Consider the following 18585-nt stretch of genomic DNA (forward strand, 5'->3'; position numbering starts at 1 on the left):
ATATAATTAATCCTCATTGGAGGCAAAACAATCCTATTGGGTTTAAAGGAGAAGGAAAGGCAAAACATAAATATCTTTCTATCAAAAGTCTGGTGGACTAACAACTTACTGAACGTTTTGAAAGTTCCTGGTGTCATTTAAAAGCAAGACCGCTCTGCGCAGACTACAGCGTGTCACTCTGGTGACGTCACACATTATGCAGGCATCTTCCTCCCTGCTGCCTGAGGCAGCCATGAGTCTATTGCGCATGTCTTAGGGGCGCTGCCTTTCTCCCTATGATGATGACGCGCATGCAAATCTGGCAATGCGCGCGTCATCATTGGCCCCTATGAAAACGCCCCCCAGCCAGAATCAGAATAAAATCTTCTCGGTGCTAAGGAGACGCATGAGCATTATGTTTTTGATTATACTGGGAACAGCAAACAGGCAGCATCTAGCACTTGTGGTGCGCAGCGAGGGGACAAGACTTTATAAATAAATACTTTAGCAGCATACTTTTTTGCAGGCACATGATGCTTGTGCTGCAAGTAATGAGCTGCTTAGTAATGTGCGCTACATCATTAGTGACGCGCTATGGGGGTCAAGGTTTTTTTTTTGGCGCATGCGCAAGAGGCAGAGGAAGCGTAGTTACTTTACAAAGATGGAGGCTGCGTGACTGCAGATGTGAGCAGAACAGGAACACAGATTTTATGCAATAGGCTAGGCATTGGTGAGTTACAACTATAGCGATTGAGGAGATCTTGAGGAGTACATTAGAGGGAGATAGGTTATGATTTTTGCCTTTCCTTCTCCTTTAATTCAATAGATTTTTTTGTAGACTTTAGAATATGGAGCTATGTACACTCTTCAGCCTCTTCAGCCTATCTGCTTTATGGCTCTAACTACATCAGTAAAGGAATTACACAACCTTGAAAAGCATAAGAGATTCTGTCACACACTACAAGTATTCACAATGCTTTGTGCATTCCACTTTCACAGCTTTATTGGCATAGTGCTACCTAAGCTTTCTGTTTAGTGATGGGCGAATTTGGGGCATTTCGCTTCCCCGTAAAATTTGCGAATTTCCAGCGAAATTTGTGAAGTGTCGAAAAATTAGTGAAATGGAGCCAGCGTCTCGTTTTTGACGCCGGCGTCCGTTTTTTTTCGCACCGGTTTTGCGAATTTATTTGCCGGCAGCGAATTGCGCAAATTCGCCGTGACTTCGCGCCTGTCGAATAAATTCGCCCATCACTATTTGTGTTAGAGCGGAGCATGAGTTGTTTTGTTAGAAAGATCAGAAAGTTAAAAATAATCACCTCATTCTTCTCTAGGGAACACTCCTCCATCATCTTGTCTCCTTGCTCCTGGAATGTGATGATAATCAGAGCCACAAATATATTTACAAAGAAGAAGGGGAAGACCACAAAGTAGACAACATAGAAAATGGACATCTCCATGCGGTTGCTTCGACTTGGACCCCTATCTTCTTCTGTTATATCAACGGAGTGCTGCAGAACCCTTGATGCAGGAAAAAATATTTCAGATTTACAGTGGCATTAGCCAATGTTATTTTACTCTCAGATACTGAAAGCATACGTACTGAGGCCAACCCTCTCCTGTTGATACAGTAAAGAGGGTAAGAAGAGCCCATATAATGTTGTCATAATGGAAATCGTGTCTTTTCCATTCCCTTCGCTTCACCTCCATCTTGTTCTTTTCATGATCTATGTAGCTCCCTCTAAAGAGTACAAGAAAAATAACAGACTCTTACTGCTGGTGTCAACACCAAATAATTTGACAAGGAAGTAGGTTTCAAAATTGGAGACAAAAATAAAGGATAATGTTGTATATAGGACACACATGAAATCAAATGTTTTTGTCCCAAAATGTTCAATCTTAACAGTTTCCAATAAACTTTTAATAAAGGGGAATGCCTCATAGGTTTGCACCTTTACCGGTGATGGTATCTAATTTTTATTGTACTGTACTCCCTCTAGGGAGAGCAAACAAAAAAAACCCAGCATAATTGGGTTAAACATACCATCACAAACCCACAAGTTCTAGTACACAAAATTATGCTTTTCACAACATAACCAAAAGGGATTTTGTAGTGTCCAAACTTACATGCACTCTTTCTCTGTTTCCTTTGAGCTGTCTGTACAGTAGAAGAACTTGCCCTTAAACAGCTGCACAGCAATGACAGCAAATATGAACATGAAGAGTTTGTATACGATCAGAATATTAAAGACGTTCTTTAAAGAGTTAACCACACAATCAAAGACTGCCTGGGGAAAGAAAAAGAGGTTTTATATTCACAAGAAATACTGGTTTCAATGTCTTCTCTAATAAACACACTGTTGCAAATTGTGTTTCATGCACGGTTTCAATGGAAGAGGTTTTCAGGCAAATGACGTGGGTAATCTAAAGTTAAAAAAATGAAAATTCAAATCAAATTTACTAGAAAGTACGAACATTTTGACGTATTAACTTTGTTAAACAGTAACATCGATTAACCATGTGAAATTTCTTTTCAGGTTAGCAAACTATCACTATAAAGATAGAGCAGCCACTTTTGCATCTAATTATGTATGTAATCGACTCAAATATCCAACATACACCATTTATTCCTTTTATAAATTCTACTGAGAATTTGCCCTGGGACATTTGAATGTGGAAAACACATGTGAATGTGGCACATTAGTCTCACAACAGTGTACTTAAAGGCAAAATGTAAGAGATACACCTGAGGTATTGAGGCAAACTTTGGTTGAGTTAGAGAAGAGAAGAGGAGTTAGAGGAGAAAATATATGCAAACAATTCTTAATGTTTAATGATTTCCTTTCCTTAGGTATTAAAAACTGTACCCTGTATGAAATTGTATTTAAGCTGCATAAATCCATGTAGATGATGGGAAAACTTTTCTTTTTTATGTAAAAATGTTTTTAGTAGTCTTTAAACATAATGCTCCAGATTTCAGAAAGATCACTCATTTGGAAAACCTCAGGACCCAAGCTTTTCGTATAATAGATTCCTACCTGCAGCTTTTAACAGTGTATTGTCTTGCAAGGTTAAAACTAGAAAATCTAAAGTAGGTGGTACCTTTTATTTTTTAACTTAGTAGATGATAAAACACAGGCTTTCAGGGGGCTACATAGGCCCTTGCTTCAGGCATGGTATATACAAAAACTGAAAAATCAGGACACTTATACATTCTAGCATTGAGTAAAAAAAATTGTTATCAATCTATCATGTATGTTTTAAATCATTCCTGCATAGACATTGATCAGCCTCCCTTAGCCAGGGTCCTCCGTAGAAGTTAATGTAATTAACACCTAATTGTGAGGTGATGGAAAACTGGAGTCAAGTATAAGAAAGTGTTTTGATGTATGTTCACTGGGTGCAGATCAGTCATATTCATATCTGGCCATAAAGCGTGCAAGACTGTCTGACAACCAGGGTAACAACATCAGAAAGGCTGAAATGTGCAAACTTCAGCACTGGGTTTCTTTAAATCATGAATAGACATATTAAATTCACAAGTTGCCTAAATGTTTGAATTTTGTAACTTTACATTAATGATTAACTTGCCCATCTTTACTACAAACCCATGCTGCTTTATACAAATATCTGCCAGCATTTTATCACACAGGCGGCTTTAGGCAAAGGCAAACTATGCAGTAGCCTACGGTGTCCATTTCCCTAGAGGAGCCAAACTGCTTTTTAAATATTGTATTTGTTTGATTTACAAAACACATCATTTACAGAGGGGAATCATGTATCATATTTTTTGCTTCTTAATTTTCTTGTGCCTGGTTATCACTTTGAGACTGTGACATCATTGGAGGCATGGAATTTATGCCAAATTGGGCTGCATGCATCTTGCTTGCTCCTGACCATGAGAAAAGTACCTATCTGGAGTACACATTATCCCAGGGGCACTTTCTCTCCAAATGAAGAGGATTATGGGTAAAACATGGTGTTCCTTCCAACCTAACTTAATTTGTTCTAAGATTTTGTAGCTGGATCGCCATTATTATTATAAGTTCCACTTTTTTACCATGTGCTCCACATTCTATAATGCACACTGTAGCATACATTAGCCAAACTAAAGAATATCAGTATTTCACAGAAAAATGATAATTCATTAAATCAGTCCCAGTTAAAAAAAAAACTGGGTTAAGGAAACTTACCCAGTATCAGGGACATAACTACAGAGGAAGTAGACCCTGCTGCTGCAGGGGGGCTCAGAAGGAATAAGGGGCTCCATGAGGCCCTAATTAAAGTGTAATTTCAACATATATTGGTAAAAAAGGACAACCTCTTACTGTGCTGGGGGCCCTAAAATTAATTTGCTGTGGGGTCCAGTAACATCCAGTTACGCCACTGCCCAGTGTGGAAAACTGATATAATTTAAAGTGACACTATGCAGTGTGCTCTGTTGTGTACTCCCCCAGATCCAGTATAGCGGTCACACATTGTGCATGTACACTATGACTTGATCTTGAGCTTCATTTTATCCTTCTGTCTTTATAAACCTCATGTCTCTCTACAGGAGAGTAGGGGAACTATGAAATCAGCTTCACACAAAACTGAAATCAAAGGGGTCTTGTGTGTCAATTTAAGCCAAACCATTTCATCCAATGTATACTGAGATGCCATTTACCCTGTAAGCAGCTACACCTGCGGTGATCTCAAGCTGCACAGCACTGATAAGCAATGCCGTAAATGTATTTTTCTTATAAATTCATATTACCTTCAGTTTTGGCAGGCGTTTGATGGTCTTTAGTGGACGCAGCACCCGTAACACACGTAGAGACTTAATAGTTTTGATGTCCCGTCCTTTGTTAGTCCTATGATATATACAACAAAGAGATTAGAAACTGGCAAAGAAAGAAATATTATTTCATGGATCATATGGCTCAAACAGGATGACTGCCGGACACATCTACATTATACACAGAACCAAGATACAGTTTGAAACCCTACTGTGACATGAAGGGAAATACATGGCAAAAATGTACAGTTATGCTCAATGAGATGAAATAAAATAGTAGATGTAAATGCCGCTGGATTTGTTCTGCGTTACCCTTGTGGCACATCTTTACACAAAGTGGACACAGGAGTATTTAGCAGAAGGATAGATGTGTTATCTTTTTACACAATGAAAAGCAAAAACTCACAATGGCTTGATTTATCTGTTCTACATCGAGACACATTTAAGAGCATATTTACCCCAAAACATTGCTGTCCGAGATCCCATAAATGAGCATCAAATTAGTAGTTGATTTAGGATAGAAAGTGAGAAAAGGAACATGTAAGAACAACACAGGCAAATAGGACTATTGCACGACCAAACACTAGCTGGGTCACCCAAGAACGTAACTTACGCTAAGGCAAAGGCAATTAAGGCTCCCACAACCACCACAAAATCCAAGATGTTCCAGAGGTCACGAAAGTAGGAGCCCTCGTGTAAAATCAAACCTTGGTCGATCATCTGTGAGAAAGATATGAGTCTGAGTGGCAGGTGCCTACATGCAGATCCAGGACTAGATAATATTAATATTGAACACTGAGGGTGTATTACTTTTGTCACAGGACATTTTTTTTTACTCTTGTGACTTCATACTTTATAACTGGGGAAGCATTTATTTTCATTTTGGGAATACTCAGTATTTTCAGTCTCTAGTCCTGTAAGCTACTTGACTACATCAGAGTAAAACAGTCAGCCAGACAGAGTCTAGTAACAAAATAGAATGTAACACCCAATTTGAGAAGCTCCCTTATTTGCTAGCTTTTGATACCAGTTATATGATGACGGGTCGCTTGCCTGTTGCTGGAAGTGCCATTCATACCTTTATAATCATCTCAAAAGTGAAGACTCCTGTAAAAACATAGTCAAAATAGCGAAGAACCTGAAAAAGAACAGCAGTAGATGTCAGACTAAAAATCAAAACATTATCCTAACTTAATTATGGCAAGTAAAGTCATAACAATGACATGGAATCTGTAAAAAAAACAAACAAAAAAAAAAACCAGCATATTTTTAACTGGGCAGTGATCATGCTGGGAGTTTCAAAATAATATATACCAATTGTGAAGGCAGGGGTATAAACAAGGAGTTTTACTCACTTTGTTGCGGTCTGAGTTGGTCAGAACAGGATCCTCCGCTGCTAAGGCAATGCTACTCGCTGCTATTACCAGCAGGATGCTCATCTCAAAGTATCGTAGATTAACAATGTAATGGCATACTTTTCTTATGCTATAAAACAAACAAAGGTCTACAAATAAGAAGGCTGGCAAAACTGCAAAAGAGAGTTTTATCTTTTTGTGTGCAGAACCTGTCTGACAGATTCCTCCGTATATATTTTTACAGTACAGATTATGAATAAATATTAAAATTAAGGTGAAAACAGAATACCACCACACATACACATACAACTTGCAAGGACAAAACTCTTGACCACAATTCGTAAATATATGAAAGCAGGAACTGCCAACGTTAAAGGCTCTTCTTTTGGAAACTGTAGTACAAACTCTCAGGAAGGGTTTCACTGCAGGAAGAAGACTCTGGGCATTGTCCCAGACAGGGCCGCAATACAGGAAAGGATTAGAAGCGATTGGGCAGGGACCGCATCCCAAATGCGTATTGAAGCACCTAGTACTTAAGTATTATTTCTTGCTGTTTAATTTAAAAAAAACGGTTCCCCCTATTTGTGTCTATCCATTGTATATTTGTGGTGCCATATAAATAAGTAAAATACAATATCTTTGCATTGTTATACCCACAGACATGCCAGACACAAAGGGGCACATTTACTTCGACGGTCAAATATCGAGGGTTAATTAACCCTCAATATTCGACCGTCGAAGTAAAATCCTTCCACTTCGAATATCGAAGTCGAAGGATTTACCGCATTTCCTACGATCGTACTATCGAAGGAAAAATTGTTCGATCGAAGGATTTTAATCCATCGATCGAACGATTTTCCTTCAATCAGAAAATTGTTAGGAAGCCTATGGGGACCTTCCCCATAGGCTAACATTGATGTTTGGTAGGTTTTAGGTGGTGCAGTACTTGGTCGAAATTTTATTTAAAGAGACAGTACTTCGACTATACTTCAAACGATTTTTAGTTCGAATCGTTAGATTCAAAGTCGTAGTCGAAGGTCGAAGTAGCCAATTCGATAGTCGAAGTAATTCAAAGTTTTTTTTCTTCTATTCCTTCACTCAAGCTAAGTAAATGTGCCCTATACTGTATTAAACTTCCACTGCGCTCCACTCATCGTCTATGTGCATGACAACCTCATCCCGTTTCTTACTAAATCTCCTCATTTTAGGGTTCAGCACTTTAGGGGGAGGACCAAGTTAATTAAGTAGTATGGGGTCCCATGATTTCCGAAGGCGGTCCTGCATACAACATTCTTTGTATGCTCCATTACCTTTTGTTCTCTAGCAACCCACCTAATTGTATGCTTTTCCCTGCACATCTGCTTCCTCACTACTTCAGTACAACCCAGCCCTATATTTACAGAGAAAAGATGATCTGCACATAATTATTGGCCCCTCCTTCAGATATTCAGATCACTGCATGAGGTTTTGGACAGGTGGCAGGAGATTCATACATCTGACAAACTGAACCAGCCCTAAATTGGATGAGGGTATGCAAATCTCTTCCATATCTTGGCAATGAAAGCACACTATTCAGTTGACCGGCTAGCTCGATTTGTGACTTGGCAGTTTTGCTTTTGAGTAGCATTAATTTGTGAATTTTTTGTACAAAATACTGCTTATTACAGATTAGCAGGGCTTTTAAAGCACTACTTTATGACTTATTTACTGATAATTACTCTGCAGAGGTGCTTTTAAAGCTGTTTATTTATAGGTAACAAATGCGCTTGGATATACCATTTCAAACTAGTGAATACTATCTTTTAGTGCTCAGATTATGTAATATGCTACTTTTCCCCTTCCTCTATAAATAATGAAGGAAAGCAGTACCTTGTCTCTCTGAATGGAAGGCAGAGCTAAGGATTATAAATAAATTTTTGTACAGAGTTGATTCCACTAAAGCATGCAATTACAACACAGCATATAATATGCATCCTCATGTATAACCACATTAGGGTGGCCTGAGTATTACATTAAACTTCCACCTTTCACAATTTTTTACCAAATTGGTGTATGATTTTGAAGGTGCTACTACAATAAGGCAACTCTGGCAGCTACGATATCACATTACCTGCCCTTCTGTGCAGGAAATATACATGATTCCAAGGGGCAAATTCACTAAGATTCGTAGTTGCGCCAGGCGCAACTTCGCCGCTCTTCGCCGCACTTTGCCACACTTCGCCAGGCGTAGTTTCGCCAGCGCTCCGCAAATTCACTAAAATCCGAAGTTGCGCACAGGGGTAGCGTAAGATTGCGAAGTTGCGCTAGCATTGATTCGCTAAGTGAAGCGAAGTTACGCTAGCGAAGGTTAATTTGCATACAGCGCCAATTCAAATTTCAATGGAGGAATACGTATCAGCACTACAAATGCCTAGAAAACCTTCAAAACATCAAATAACATTTTTATTTTGCCCTACACATGTGCCCACTGTATAGGTAAGTTGCCATGAGTCAGGAAATGTAGGGGGGAAGGAGGGGAGCCCCAAAAATTTTTTCAATCTTTTTCAGCCTATCACCCATAATGTAGAAAACACGCCAGCGTTTTTTGGAACTTAGAAAAAATTTTGACTTTTTTTGAAGCAATCCCTATCTACTCTATTGCGCTTCGCCTGGTCTGAGGTGGCGAAGGAAGTCTAGCGTAAAAGGTAGCGTTCAGTACACTGCGCGCGTTAGTGAATTTGCGTAGTTACGTCCGTAGCGAAAATTCGCCAGGCGTAAGGGTGCGAAGTAACACTAGCGAATCTACGCCAGCGTTCGTTAGTGAATTTGCGCAGTAACGAAAATGACAAACGCTAGCGAAGTAATGCTAGCGTTCGACGCTTCGGCGCTTAGTGAATTTGCCCCCAGAATGTGCATGACATTACCAGGGCCATTTACTTTGCACTTGCTCTTGATCAGGCATAACATACAAGTCTGTCAGGACCCTTTCAATGTTATGGTAGCTACACGCTATAAACATTAAAGGGATACTGTCATGGGGAAAAATTTTTTTTTCAAAATGAACCAGTTAATAGTGCTGCTCCAGGAGAATTCTGCACTGAAATCCATTTCTCAAAAGAGCAAACAGATTTTTTTTAATTCAATTTTGAAATCTGACATGGGGCTAGACATTTTGTCAATTTCCCAGCTTCCCCAGGTCATGTGACTTGTGCCTGCACTTCAGGAGAGAAATGCTTTCTGGCAGGCTGCTGTTTTTCCTTCTCAATGTAACTGAATGTGTCTCAGTGGGACATGGGTTTTTACTATTGAGTGTTCTTCTTAGATCTACCAGGGAGCTGTTATCTTGTGTTAGGGAGCTGTTATCTGGTTACCTTCCCATTGTTCTTTTGTTTGGCTGCTGGGGGGAGAAAAGGGAGGGGGTGATATCACTCCAACTTGCAGTACAGCAGTAAAGAGTGATTGAAGTTTATCAGAGCACAAGTCACATGACTTGGGGCAGCTGGGAAATTGACAATATGTCTAGCCCCGTGTCAGATTTCAAAATTGAATAAAAAAAAATCTGTTTGCTCTTTTGAGAAATGGATTTCAGTGCAGAATTCTGCTGGAGCAGCACTATTAACTGATTTGATTTGAATTTTTTTTTTTTTCCCATGACAGTATCCCTTTAACTACTGAAATACCTATTCAGATGCTCACAACATTAGCCATTGCTTAACCTTCTACTGTGTTATTATCTGCAATGATGTGTCTGAAATTGCACAGACTGCTAGGAAAAAACACTTCAACTGCCAAATATGCATAGTAATTACATTTTATGAAAACAGATAAACCTCACTGTACTTTTTTTTAGGCTGTAAAAAATGAATAAATGTGGTATGAATAAATGGATTATAGCAAAATTAATTGTATGTTCTGCCAATAGTTTGCAGAATTCATTTTCCTAGAATTTGCAAATTGCCTCTAAAGCATTCCATAATTGCCCTAAAACAAAATACTTTTCATTTTCCTAGAATTTGCAAATTGCCTCTAGACCGTTTTAGAGCATTCCATAATTGCCCTAAAACAGAATACTTTTGGATGGAAAATTAAGGTAATCATTTTGGCCTATTTAGAACATAATCTGCTAAATGTAAAAATACAAGTATGTAAAAATATAAGTTCTTATGTCAACAGCATTTAATACAAGTAAATTTGTGTCAATTTTGGTGGCAATGTTTGTAAATAACTCCTTAAGGGTCTCACAAAAATGTATTCATGAAAGTTCCCCTTTATGTTTAGGCATTTGGTAAAATATTATACTCTATTTGTATTTGTCTTAGCTTTTATTTCACATTGGTGTCCCTCAAACTGTTTACCTGAATGCAAGTCTTATTTGCCTTTCCCAAAGGCAAATTGATAAGGACTAGTGCCAAAAAAGTGCCCATGCCCTGTTTCAGCTTGAAACGTATTTGTATAGTTAGACAATAATTATAATTTAGGGAGAACACGTGTCAAATAGATACTGTACAGAAAAGACAGGTAAACAGCAACTCTTACAAGATTCAGACATACAGACGTACGGATTGGTGGAGCTGAAGATGAGCATTGAACTGTACGGTACAATGGCTTTGGGGGACTCCAACAATTTCTCTTTTCGTTTTATAGTTCTTTCTTCTCCATCCTCAGTGTCCTCCTCTATTTTTTCTTGCTGTGAAGATCTAAAGTTGACTTCTCCATCCCTTCCTTCACTCACTGTAAAAAGTCATATGTCAGAGCGTCAAAAAGCAGCAATTTCTATTGTGAGAATTTTAGGGTCATTTGGCATGTAATGGAGAAACATTTTGGCAGAACTGTGTCCCTTTAGATATTGTAAAACTGCAATTCCATTCTTTTCCCCGCACTTAAAGCAGCTGGGGCATTCTAGCAATTGCAGTTAAACAAATGGTGAAGGGCAGAAGTTTTGATATCCCTATGGGATGTTTGTTTAGATATGGGGTGAAACTCAACAGAAAACAGAGATATACAGAGAGTGAGACGAGTCCTCACTCTGTACCACGGTGCAGTCGGCAGGCACTCCAGTATCTGGTAAGGTAATGACTGTGCTCTCAGTGACGCGCTCGGTGCTGCTGGACACATCTGGCAAACTGCAGCTGGTTGGATTAGGGCTTTCCTGGCTCCGAATGCTGCCCAGCAGAGCCTGCTCACTGCAATCCAAATCAGGAGGGCTACTGTCCTTCTCATGGTTGTTCACATCCTTCAGGGGAGTATCATTCAAGGCAATACCCTCACAACCCAAAGTCTTGTTATTTCTTCCAAGCCAAAACAACGGTAGGACATGTAAAAAAAGAGATTTAATGTTGAGAAATAAGCTAAAGGAGAAAACTTTAAGTTTTAAAGATATGAAAAATAAAGCTAGGGATATATGTCAATATGGAGAGTCTGCTTTGCTACAATTAGTTTCTTGAGCCGTTAGTTGAGCCAACATGGCTCAAGATGGATTAACAGGATGACAGTATGCAAATGTACTAATTGTTCTCTCTCTCTCTCTCTTTTTTTATGATCACATATTTACTAAGTTTCACATTAGTTTTCTTATGAAGGTTCTGATAGGCTTCAAAAGAATAGACTGAATTGGTAAATCCACTGCAATAGAATTATTTACTAAAATAAATTTGTCATTGCTGAGCTCCTAAAACACTTAGGTAAGAAAAGACTAGAAAACTGATAAATCACAGAAACATCTTGATATGTGGGTGAAAGAAAATATTGAGCTAAAAGAGTTGTCTCAAACTGATAAATCTGCTCCTCTTTGTGGGAATTAGCATACCTATGCAGCTAAGCAGGCTGATAGGTAACAAAAAAGTCAATTTAGTAAATTAAACCAAAATAATAAAAAAATCAAAGTATTTAAAAAATAATAGTACTGCCAATGTCCCTCAAGCTCTTGCCGAACTACAACCTGAAGAATCCGGTCATGCTGAAGGTTAATATAAAATATAAAATCAGTAATGATTTACAGTAACTATGGTCATGTCACTAAATTTGCAACCCATACTGTGTTTAAATCAATTCTAAATTATTATAGGAATACAAGAGGATATTAAACAGAAAATAAACAGAACCTTGAAATCTTACCTGTCTTGAGGATTTCTTGAGGATATGCAAATCTTAAGAGGCTCATCATCCACCCCTCTGACTTCTTTGGCTTCTTCATTGCTCTTCTCTTCTGGAATTGTTCTTCCATCCTCTACGGTCACTTTATCAAGACCACCTTCTCTGCTTGCTGAGGTGCTGTTTGGATTGCTACACTGCTCACGACCTTCAGTTCTAACTCTTTTATGACGGCTGCGTCTCTGACTTTGTCTACGGCGCAGTGCTTCCTCTGGAGTTGTTCCATTTGGCTCAGTGTTTTCAGCATTTCCATGCCTGGATTTCTGCCGCCAGTGTTCCCTGAGATTTCTATTAGAAGGGCTTCCTTCTCCTTCTGGTGGTCCTTCCACTGGGGTTATAACCAGTTTTACATCTTGATCCCCTTCTTCTTTTTCTGTTTTTTGTTCATCAGCTTCCTTTGACTTGCGATAGATACTGGAGTGTGGATTTAGAGCTGTCAGTTCTTCACTCTGAATAGCTTCTTGACTAGACATCTGTATGTGCCTCCTTAGCTGACTTGTGCGCTGTTCCCATATAGACAATGTGTTCCGTTTTCTGCGATCCTTCCTAGAAAAACATAGATAAAACAAATAATTGAATGCCATTGACCAACTGAAGTTTACTCAATTAACTGGATTGCTGCATGTGCATTTCGGTATATGGCAATAAAGATCACACTAGCAAAGCAGCCCATATCTAATTTCCTCATTAAACCCTCTCTTATACTGACATCTCAGAGCATATTACAAGTATTGGGCCCAATTTAGAATCCTAATTCTTCATCAGACTAATCTGTGGATGCATAATGAAAGAGGAGTGTTTGGGAAAAGACAAGTAAAGTTGAATAAGCTATAAAATAGGTTTAAGATAGATTACCACTTTGCTACTTACATCAGCCTTGTGGCAACAGGTAAAATGCCCAAATGACTTTTATTCTGATCTTTAAAAGACTTTAGTATGCTTTTGATGGACTGGACTAAAAGAAACACACCAGACACTATGGGGCGTATTTATTAACATTGGAGACAAGCATTACTGGTGATATCGCCCAAAGCAACCAATCAGATCTTTGCTTTTGTTTTCAAACTTGCAGGTGACTGTTCAAATTGATTTGCTGGTTGATTGCTATTGGCAACATCATCAGTGATTTTTTTCTGCAATGTTAATAGAAACACCGCTATATGTTTAGCATGGTTAGCTGAAAAAAAATGTAAGAATTTGTTATTTCACAGTAGCCAAATTACAAAGCAGACACAGACATTTTAGAAAATTCATACTCAGATCTAAAAACTGTATGAGTGACACTCACCTTCATACTCAAACATGTATAAATAAATTACAGAAAATGTCCTTGTGTATTCTACTTAAAACATCCAGCACTGGAAGAGAATCACAACATGATTGTTCTGTGCCTATGAATGATTCAGTGATAAGTCTGAAAGGCAGCTATGAATGTTGCAATGGAACAAAATATTTCTCCATGATTTATGTCTAGTGATGGGCGAATTTGTGCTGTTTGGCTGAAAAATTCCCGAATTTCGTTCGGAATTCACGCAACGGCGAAAAATAATGACAATCAATGTAAAAGTTGCTTAGAATTAGCCATTCTATAAGTTAATTTAAAGGTGAATCACCCCTTTAAGCACATGTAAAGAACAACCATTTTTGTAACTTCATCTGTTGGATGCTTTTCAATATCATACAACATTTTGCAGGTAATAAAATGTATTGCAACATATGACCTTTCACAAACTTGCAAGAGCTTCTGTTATTGTAAATGATCACACTGTAACTGTCATTTTTATACTGTGGTAAATATATATTTCAAATGGGTTACTATGTTTTCTTGTAAGTAGTGATTCCCTAATCGTATGTGTTGCATATCCTCCACAACAGTTAAAGATTGATAGCATTATAAAAATGAATATTATATACACCTATCAATTGATAAAAAATGGCTGCACTTCTAAGTGAAAGTACTATAATATTAGTGCTGAAACAAAAAAAAAAACCCCAACAAGAGCCAAGATATTGTTGAAGCTGGTATAAATAAACTAAAAGAGCACTGAACCAGGGACCAGTCTTATGCAGTATATAATTGTTTTACATTTGTAGAATTTGATATGCCCTTCACTGTACATATTTGAACAATAGTTGGCCGACTGTGTGTATTCTTGGACATATCTAATAGGTACCCAGGTACTCAATAGCATATACATGATGTACAGATGAACAGTTGAGCTACATGGTGACGCTTGACCTATAAATGAGCCCATTTTGTGCCTTGTGTGTGTGGCTTATATTAATGTGTGTGTGATTTTTATGAGAATTAAATAAATTAATTTGGCATTTCTTATACCTTGTCTGGGTGTAGATCCTTGCATATAGGGGTTTCTTATTTTTCTTTTTTCTTGTATTTAGATGCTATTCATTGCCCCTAGGGAACTTCTACCCACTTGGGTTAATTTGGGACAATTTAATGAGTGCATCATAAGGTTCTTGGTTGGCCTTTTTTCTTTGCTAATGTAGAACTTGTAAGGACTGAGCAGTAACTACAGTGTGTGGAATTGTTGTGTAAATTAGAAAGTTTTGGGTAAAAATAGAACTCACTCAATACTCGATGCGTTAGGCGCAGACATGGGGCTGACCTCCTTGGCTTTTTGCAGTGCATGCTTCTGATTGAAAGCTTCCTCTTCTTCTTGCTCATCCTGGATAGAACAATGCCAATACAAATCAACTACCCACATCACTGAATATCATTTCATTTTTACTTTTAAAACTCTGATTTGTTTCAAATGTTTTTTTCAGTTGTCTCAATACATTTCTATCCTATCATGCAACAAAATTTCTAACTGTATTTCTATTTTTAAACAAAGTCATCCAAGCAGATGCTCAGCATACTGTAACCATGCTCAATATTCAAACTGTCAAACAAATCTTACCATCACTGCATAAATTCCATTTGCCCAGAGCGGAAACTTAGTCTAAAAGACCTCATTACCCAGTAATTTATTTCTTTTATTTAAATACAGTCTGCCATAGCAAACAATTGTGCTTCAAAATAGATCTAGTCAAAAGGGGAGATCAGATGACAAAGAATTAGGCTGCATTGCATACCCACCTTAGTTAACTCTTGTGCATTAGCAAGGTTGTCCACAGCAATGGCAAGAAATACATTTAGCAGAGTGTCTGATAGAGTTAAGAATAAAATGCATTCATAAAACAGATACGCTGTCTAGAGAGGGGACATAGGGATAAACTGAAAGATTTAGGAACATATTGCCACATACGGAAACTAAAATTATAAGCCTGAGTGAGTGTAATTGCTGTACGGAGGGAGGGGAACCATAAATATACTTGTAGGTAGTAAAAATACTCATTAAAAAATTGGACTGCGTTAGTATTGCTCTAAAGAATGTTAATAGATATTTTTGTGCTGGGAGGATTTCCAACAAAAGTATATAAGGAAATTGCCAATATGGCTACACTCTTCACAATTCTTTGCGGATTAGCTGGCACATGGTTATATATCTCTGATCATAATTAGTTTGCATAAACCAAGTTATATTCTCTATATCTTCTAACTGGATACAATTTCCAAAGAGGGTAAGGACAATAAAGTATATGGAAGACCACATTCCGGATCGAACACCACCCTGGGAGCGAATACCATTGTACATCACTTCATTCCAATCCTCTCCTGTCAAAATCTAAATGAATAGAAAAATAGAAAAAAGGTACTGGGGTATTTTCTGAACAAAGATTTTTAGTGAAGCAGTATTCGCAGTATTACTTGTATGTAATTAATTCAAATGTGAAAAACTGGCTATGCAAAAATGTGGGTACCCTTCTAATTTTGCTAATTTGAATGCATGTAACTGCTAAGGGTCTGGCCACACGAGCAGATTTGGGGAGAATAGTCGCCCCGTCGACAAATCGCCTTTTCTTCGGGGCGACAATCTCTCTGAACTGCCTTCCCCCCTGCCCTCCACCGGCTAAAATGAAAATCGCCTGCGGCAATTCACACCCAGCGCTTCGTTTTCCGAAGTCACCCGAAGTTTCCTTGTGAGGCAACTTTGGGAAAAAGAATGTTTCCAATCATGGAAAATCTATGGGATGATGTGAAGCAGGCTGTCCATGCTCGGCAGTCATCAAATTTAACTGAACTGGAGAGATTTTGTATGGACAAATGGTCAAAAATACCACCAAAAAAGTTAATATTTTATTTCATATTATTTTATTGTATGTTATGACATATTATTTCACTTTATTTCGATTTCTTTTTCATTTTGTGCAAAATACTAAACTTGAATAAACAGTAAGTTTAAAAAAAAAAAAAAAAAATACCACCATCCAGAATCCAGACACTCATCAAAGGCTATAGGAGGTGTCTAGAGGCTGTTACATTTGCAAAAGGAGGCTCAACTAAGTATTAATTTAATATCTCTGTTGGGGTGCCCAAATTTATGCACCGGTATAATTTTGTTATGATGCATATTGCATATTTTCTGTTAATCCAATAAACTTTGTCACTGCTGAAATACTACTGTTTCCATAAGGCATGTTATATATTAAAAGGAAGTTGCTACTTAATTAAGAAGGGTTCCCAAACTTTTTTATATTATCCAGTGTGCTTGGGAGATTTTTTTCTATTTGGATCACCATCAAACAAGAATCATGGATTGTTTTATGAAACAATGCACCATGAGCCATTGTCAGAGTTTAGAGTATTTCTGGCTAACATATACAATATTTACAGTCTGGGATTAAGTAAAATTGATCCAGTAAAATTTCCAAAAAAGACATACTATACCTGGAATACAGTCATGATGGCTGCGGGGAAAGTATCAAAGTTTGCAGATGGAGTGCCATCATTAAAATTGAATCTGCAAGTGGGGAAAAAAATAGGTTTTCTTTGATGATGGAGAAACTATTTATTTTTCCAAAATCTGGAAATACATTTTTTAAAAAAAGGCAGCAAGCTAAAAAAAACAAATACACTCAAACAAATGCCATATACACATTTAGGTAAATAACCATATATTTACAATATTTTAGATGAACTACTGTAAGGGGAAGACTATTATTTATTATTTTACATAAATATTAAATATGTAATCATTAACTGAAACTAAAAATGTTTTAGCATGCACTATATATCGTAGTTTCCTAACTAATCTGAAAGCCATAACAACTATTTATTTAAATGAGATTGCATAGTGCCAGTTTAGTTTTTACCATTAATCCACTAGTCAGTTGCCTGTGGCAGCAATTCAGGATCATGTAATATGCAATATTAACATAGAGCAAAATATGAAAGCTAAACTGTTCAAAATGAACAGCCCATTAGTTTTATATACATAAACAATGCAATATATTTAGTTTTTATATTGATATTGATTGTCTTACATATGTAGTTGAATTGTGGACAAACATATTTTCATTTAAATCAAGCTTGTCTTTTACCTGCCACCATATAGCTGCATTCCTAGGAGGGCAAAAACAACTATGAAGAGGAATAGAAGGAAGAGCAGGCTGATGATGGACTTCATAGAATTCATCAGGGAGACTACCAGGTTCCTTAGTGAGGACCAGTATCTGTGAAATATATAGGATAGTGACTAGAAAAGAGAAAGGGTAAGTCACAGAAACAGTATTATGGGATACCTGGGCATGGTGAATTACAGAACTGTCTCTTGGAATATAGAGTTACATAATGATTATCTAAGATTTGTGGTGGCACTTCAAAAGATGATTCTTACTTTGTTATTTTAAAGATTCTCAAAAGTCGGAGAGCTCTTAGGACACTGATTCCAAAGGAAGTCCCTGGTCTAAAGATGGCCCAAAGTACTTCAAATATACTACCTAATGTGACCTGTGGGAAGAAAAATAGATACCATGAACACCTGTTTCCTATTTAGGAAGAAAATAAAGAAGAATCTCACATGGTAAAATCAAAGCATGTGAATCGCGTTGAGGCTTTGTCTGGGAAAGTGCAGGGAGACTTGTTAATAACATAATTCATGCATATAGATATATTAATACATAATATATGTGTGTATATTCAGTATTATAGGTATTGATAAAAGCAAAACATTCTCACCCCACAATCAAAGCAGTTGAAGGAGGAGTGAAAGTAAAGACGTGGGCCCATTCCATACATTTTAAAAGCTATCTCCACCAAAAATAATCCAAGAAACAGAAATTCTGCATAGTCTGTAAGAAACGTAACAAAACAATTGCTCCATTTTACATCAAAGATCTGCTCCACCACTATGAGTCATCTGCATCTCATAACATCTAACATTTTCATCAAAGTATTTGCGGTAAACCTACAGATCACTAGACTTATTGATCATCTAAGTTAAC

General features: G+C 37.5%; 1 protein-coding gene across 5 annotated transcripts in view; it reads right to left on the reverse strand.

The window, feature by feature from the left end:
* cacna1e.L (calcium channel, voltage-dependent, R type, alpha 1E subunit L homeolog) overlaps positions 1-18585 on the reverse strand; it is a 393059-nt gene that overhangs the window by 33480 nt on the left and 340994 nt on the right. For 4 of the 5 annotated variants that reach the window (XM_041590513.1, XM_041590512.1, XM_041590514.1 and 1 more), the window contains exons 14-31: positions 18320-18432; positions 17979-18091; positions 17683-17814; positions 17030-17102; positions 15809-15926; positions 15338-15405; positions 14827-14924; positions 12202-12783; positions 11113-11375; positions 10647-10818; positions 6109-6238; positions 5832-5891; positions 5367-5473; positions 5212-5223; positions 4733-4829; positions 2104-2264; positions 1580-1717; positions 1296-1497 (exon numbers count right to left, since the gene is read on the reverse strand). In XM_041590513.1, the coding sequence (XP_041446447.1) occupies positions 1296-1497; positions 1580-1717; positions 2104-2264; positions 4733-4829; positions 5212-5223; positions 5367-5473; positions 5832-5891; positions 6109-6238; positions 10647-10818; positions 11113-11375; positions 12202-12783; positions 14827-14924; positions 15338-15405; positions 15809-15926; positions 17030-17102; positions 17683-17814; positions 17979-18091; positions 18320-18432 (2639 nt within the window). The remainder of the gene's footprint in view (positions 1-1295; positions 1498-1579; positions 1718-2103; positions 2265-4732; positions 4830-5211; positions 5224-5366; positions 5474-5831; positions 5892-6108; positions 6239-10646; positions 10819-11112; positions 11376-12201; positions 12784-14826; positions 14925-15337; positions 15406-15808; positions 15927-17029; positions 17103-17682; positions 17815-17978; positions 18092-18319; positions 18433-18585) is intronic. The other variant, XM_041590515.1, reaches the window with a different exon arrangement.

The sequence above is a fragment of the Xenopus laevis genome, chromosome 4L (genome assembly GCF_017654675.1).
Source record: "Xenopus laevis strain J_2021 chromosome 4L, Xenopus_laevis_v10.1, whole genome shotgun sequence".
Classification (NCBI taxonomy): domain Eukaryota; kingdom Metazoa; phylum Chordata; class Amphibia; order Anura; family Pipidae; genus Xenopus; species Xenopus laevis.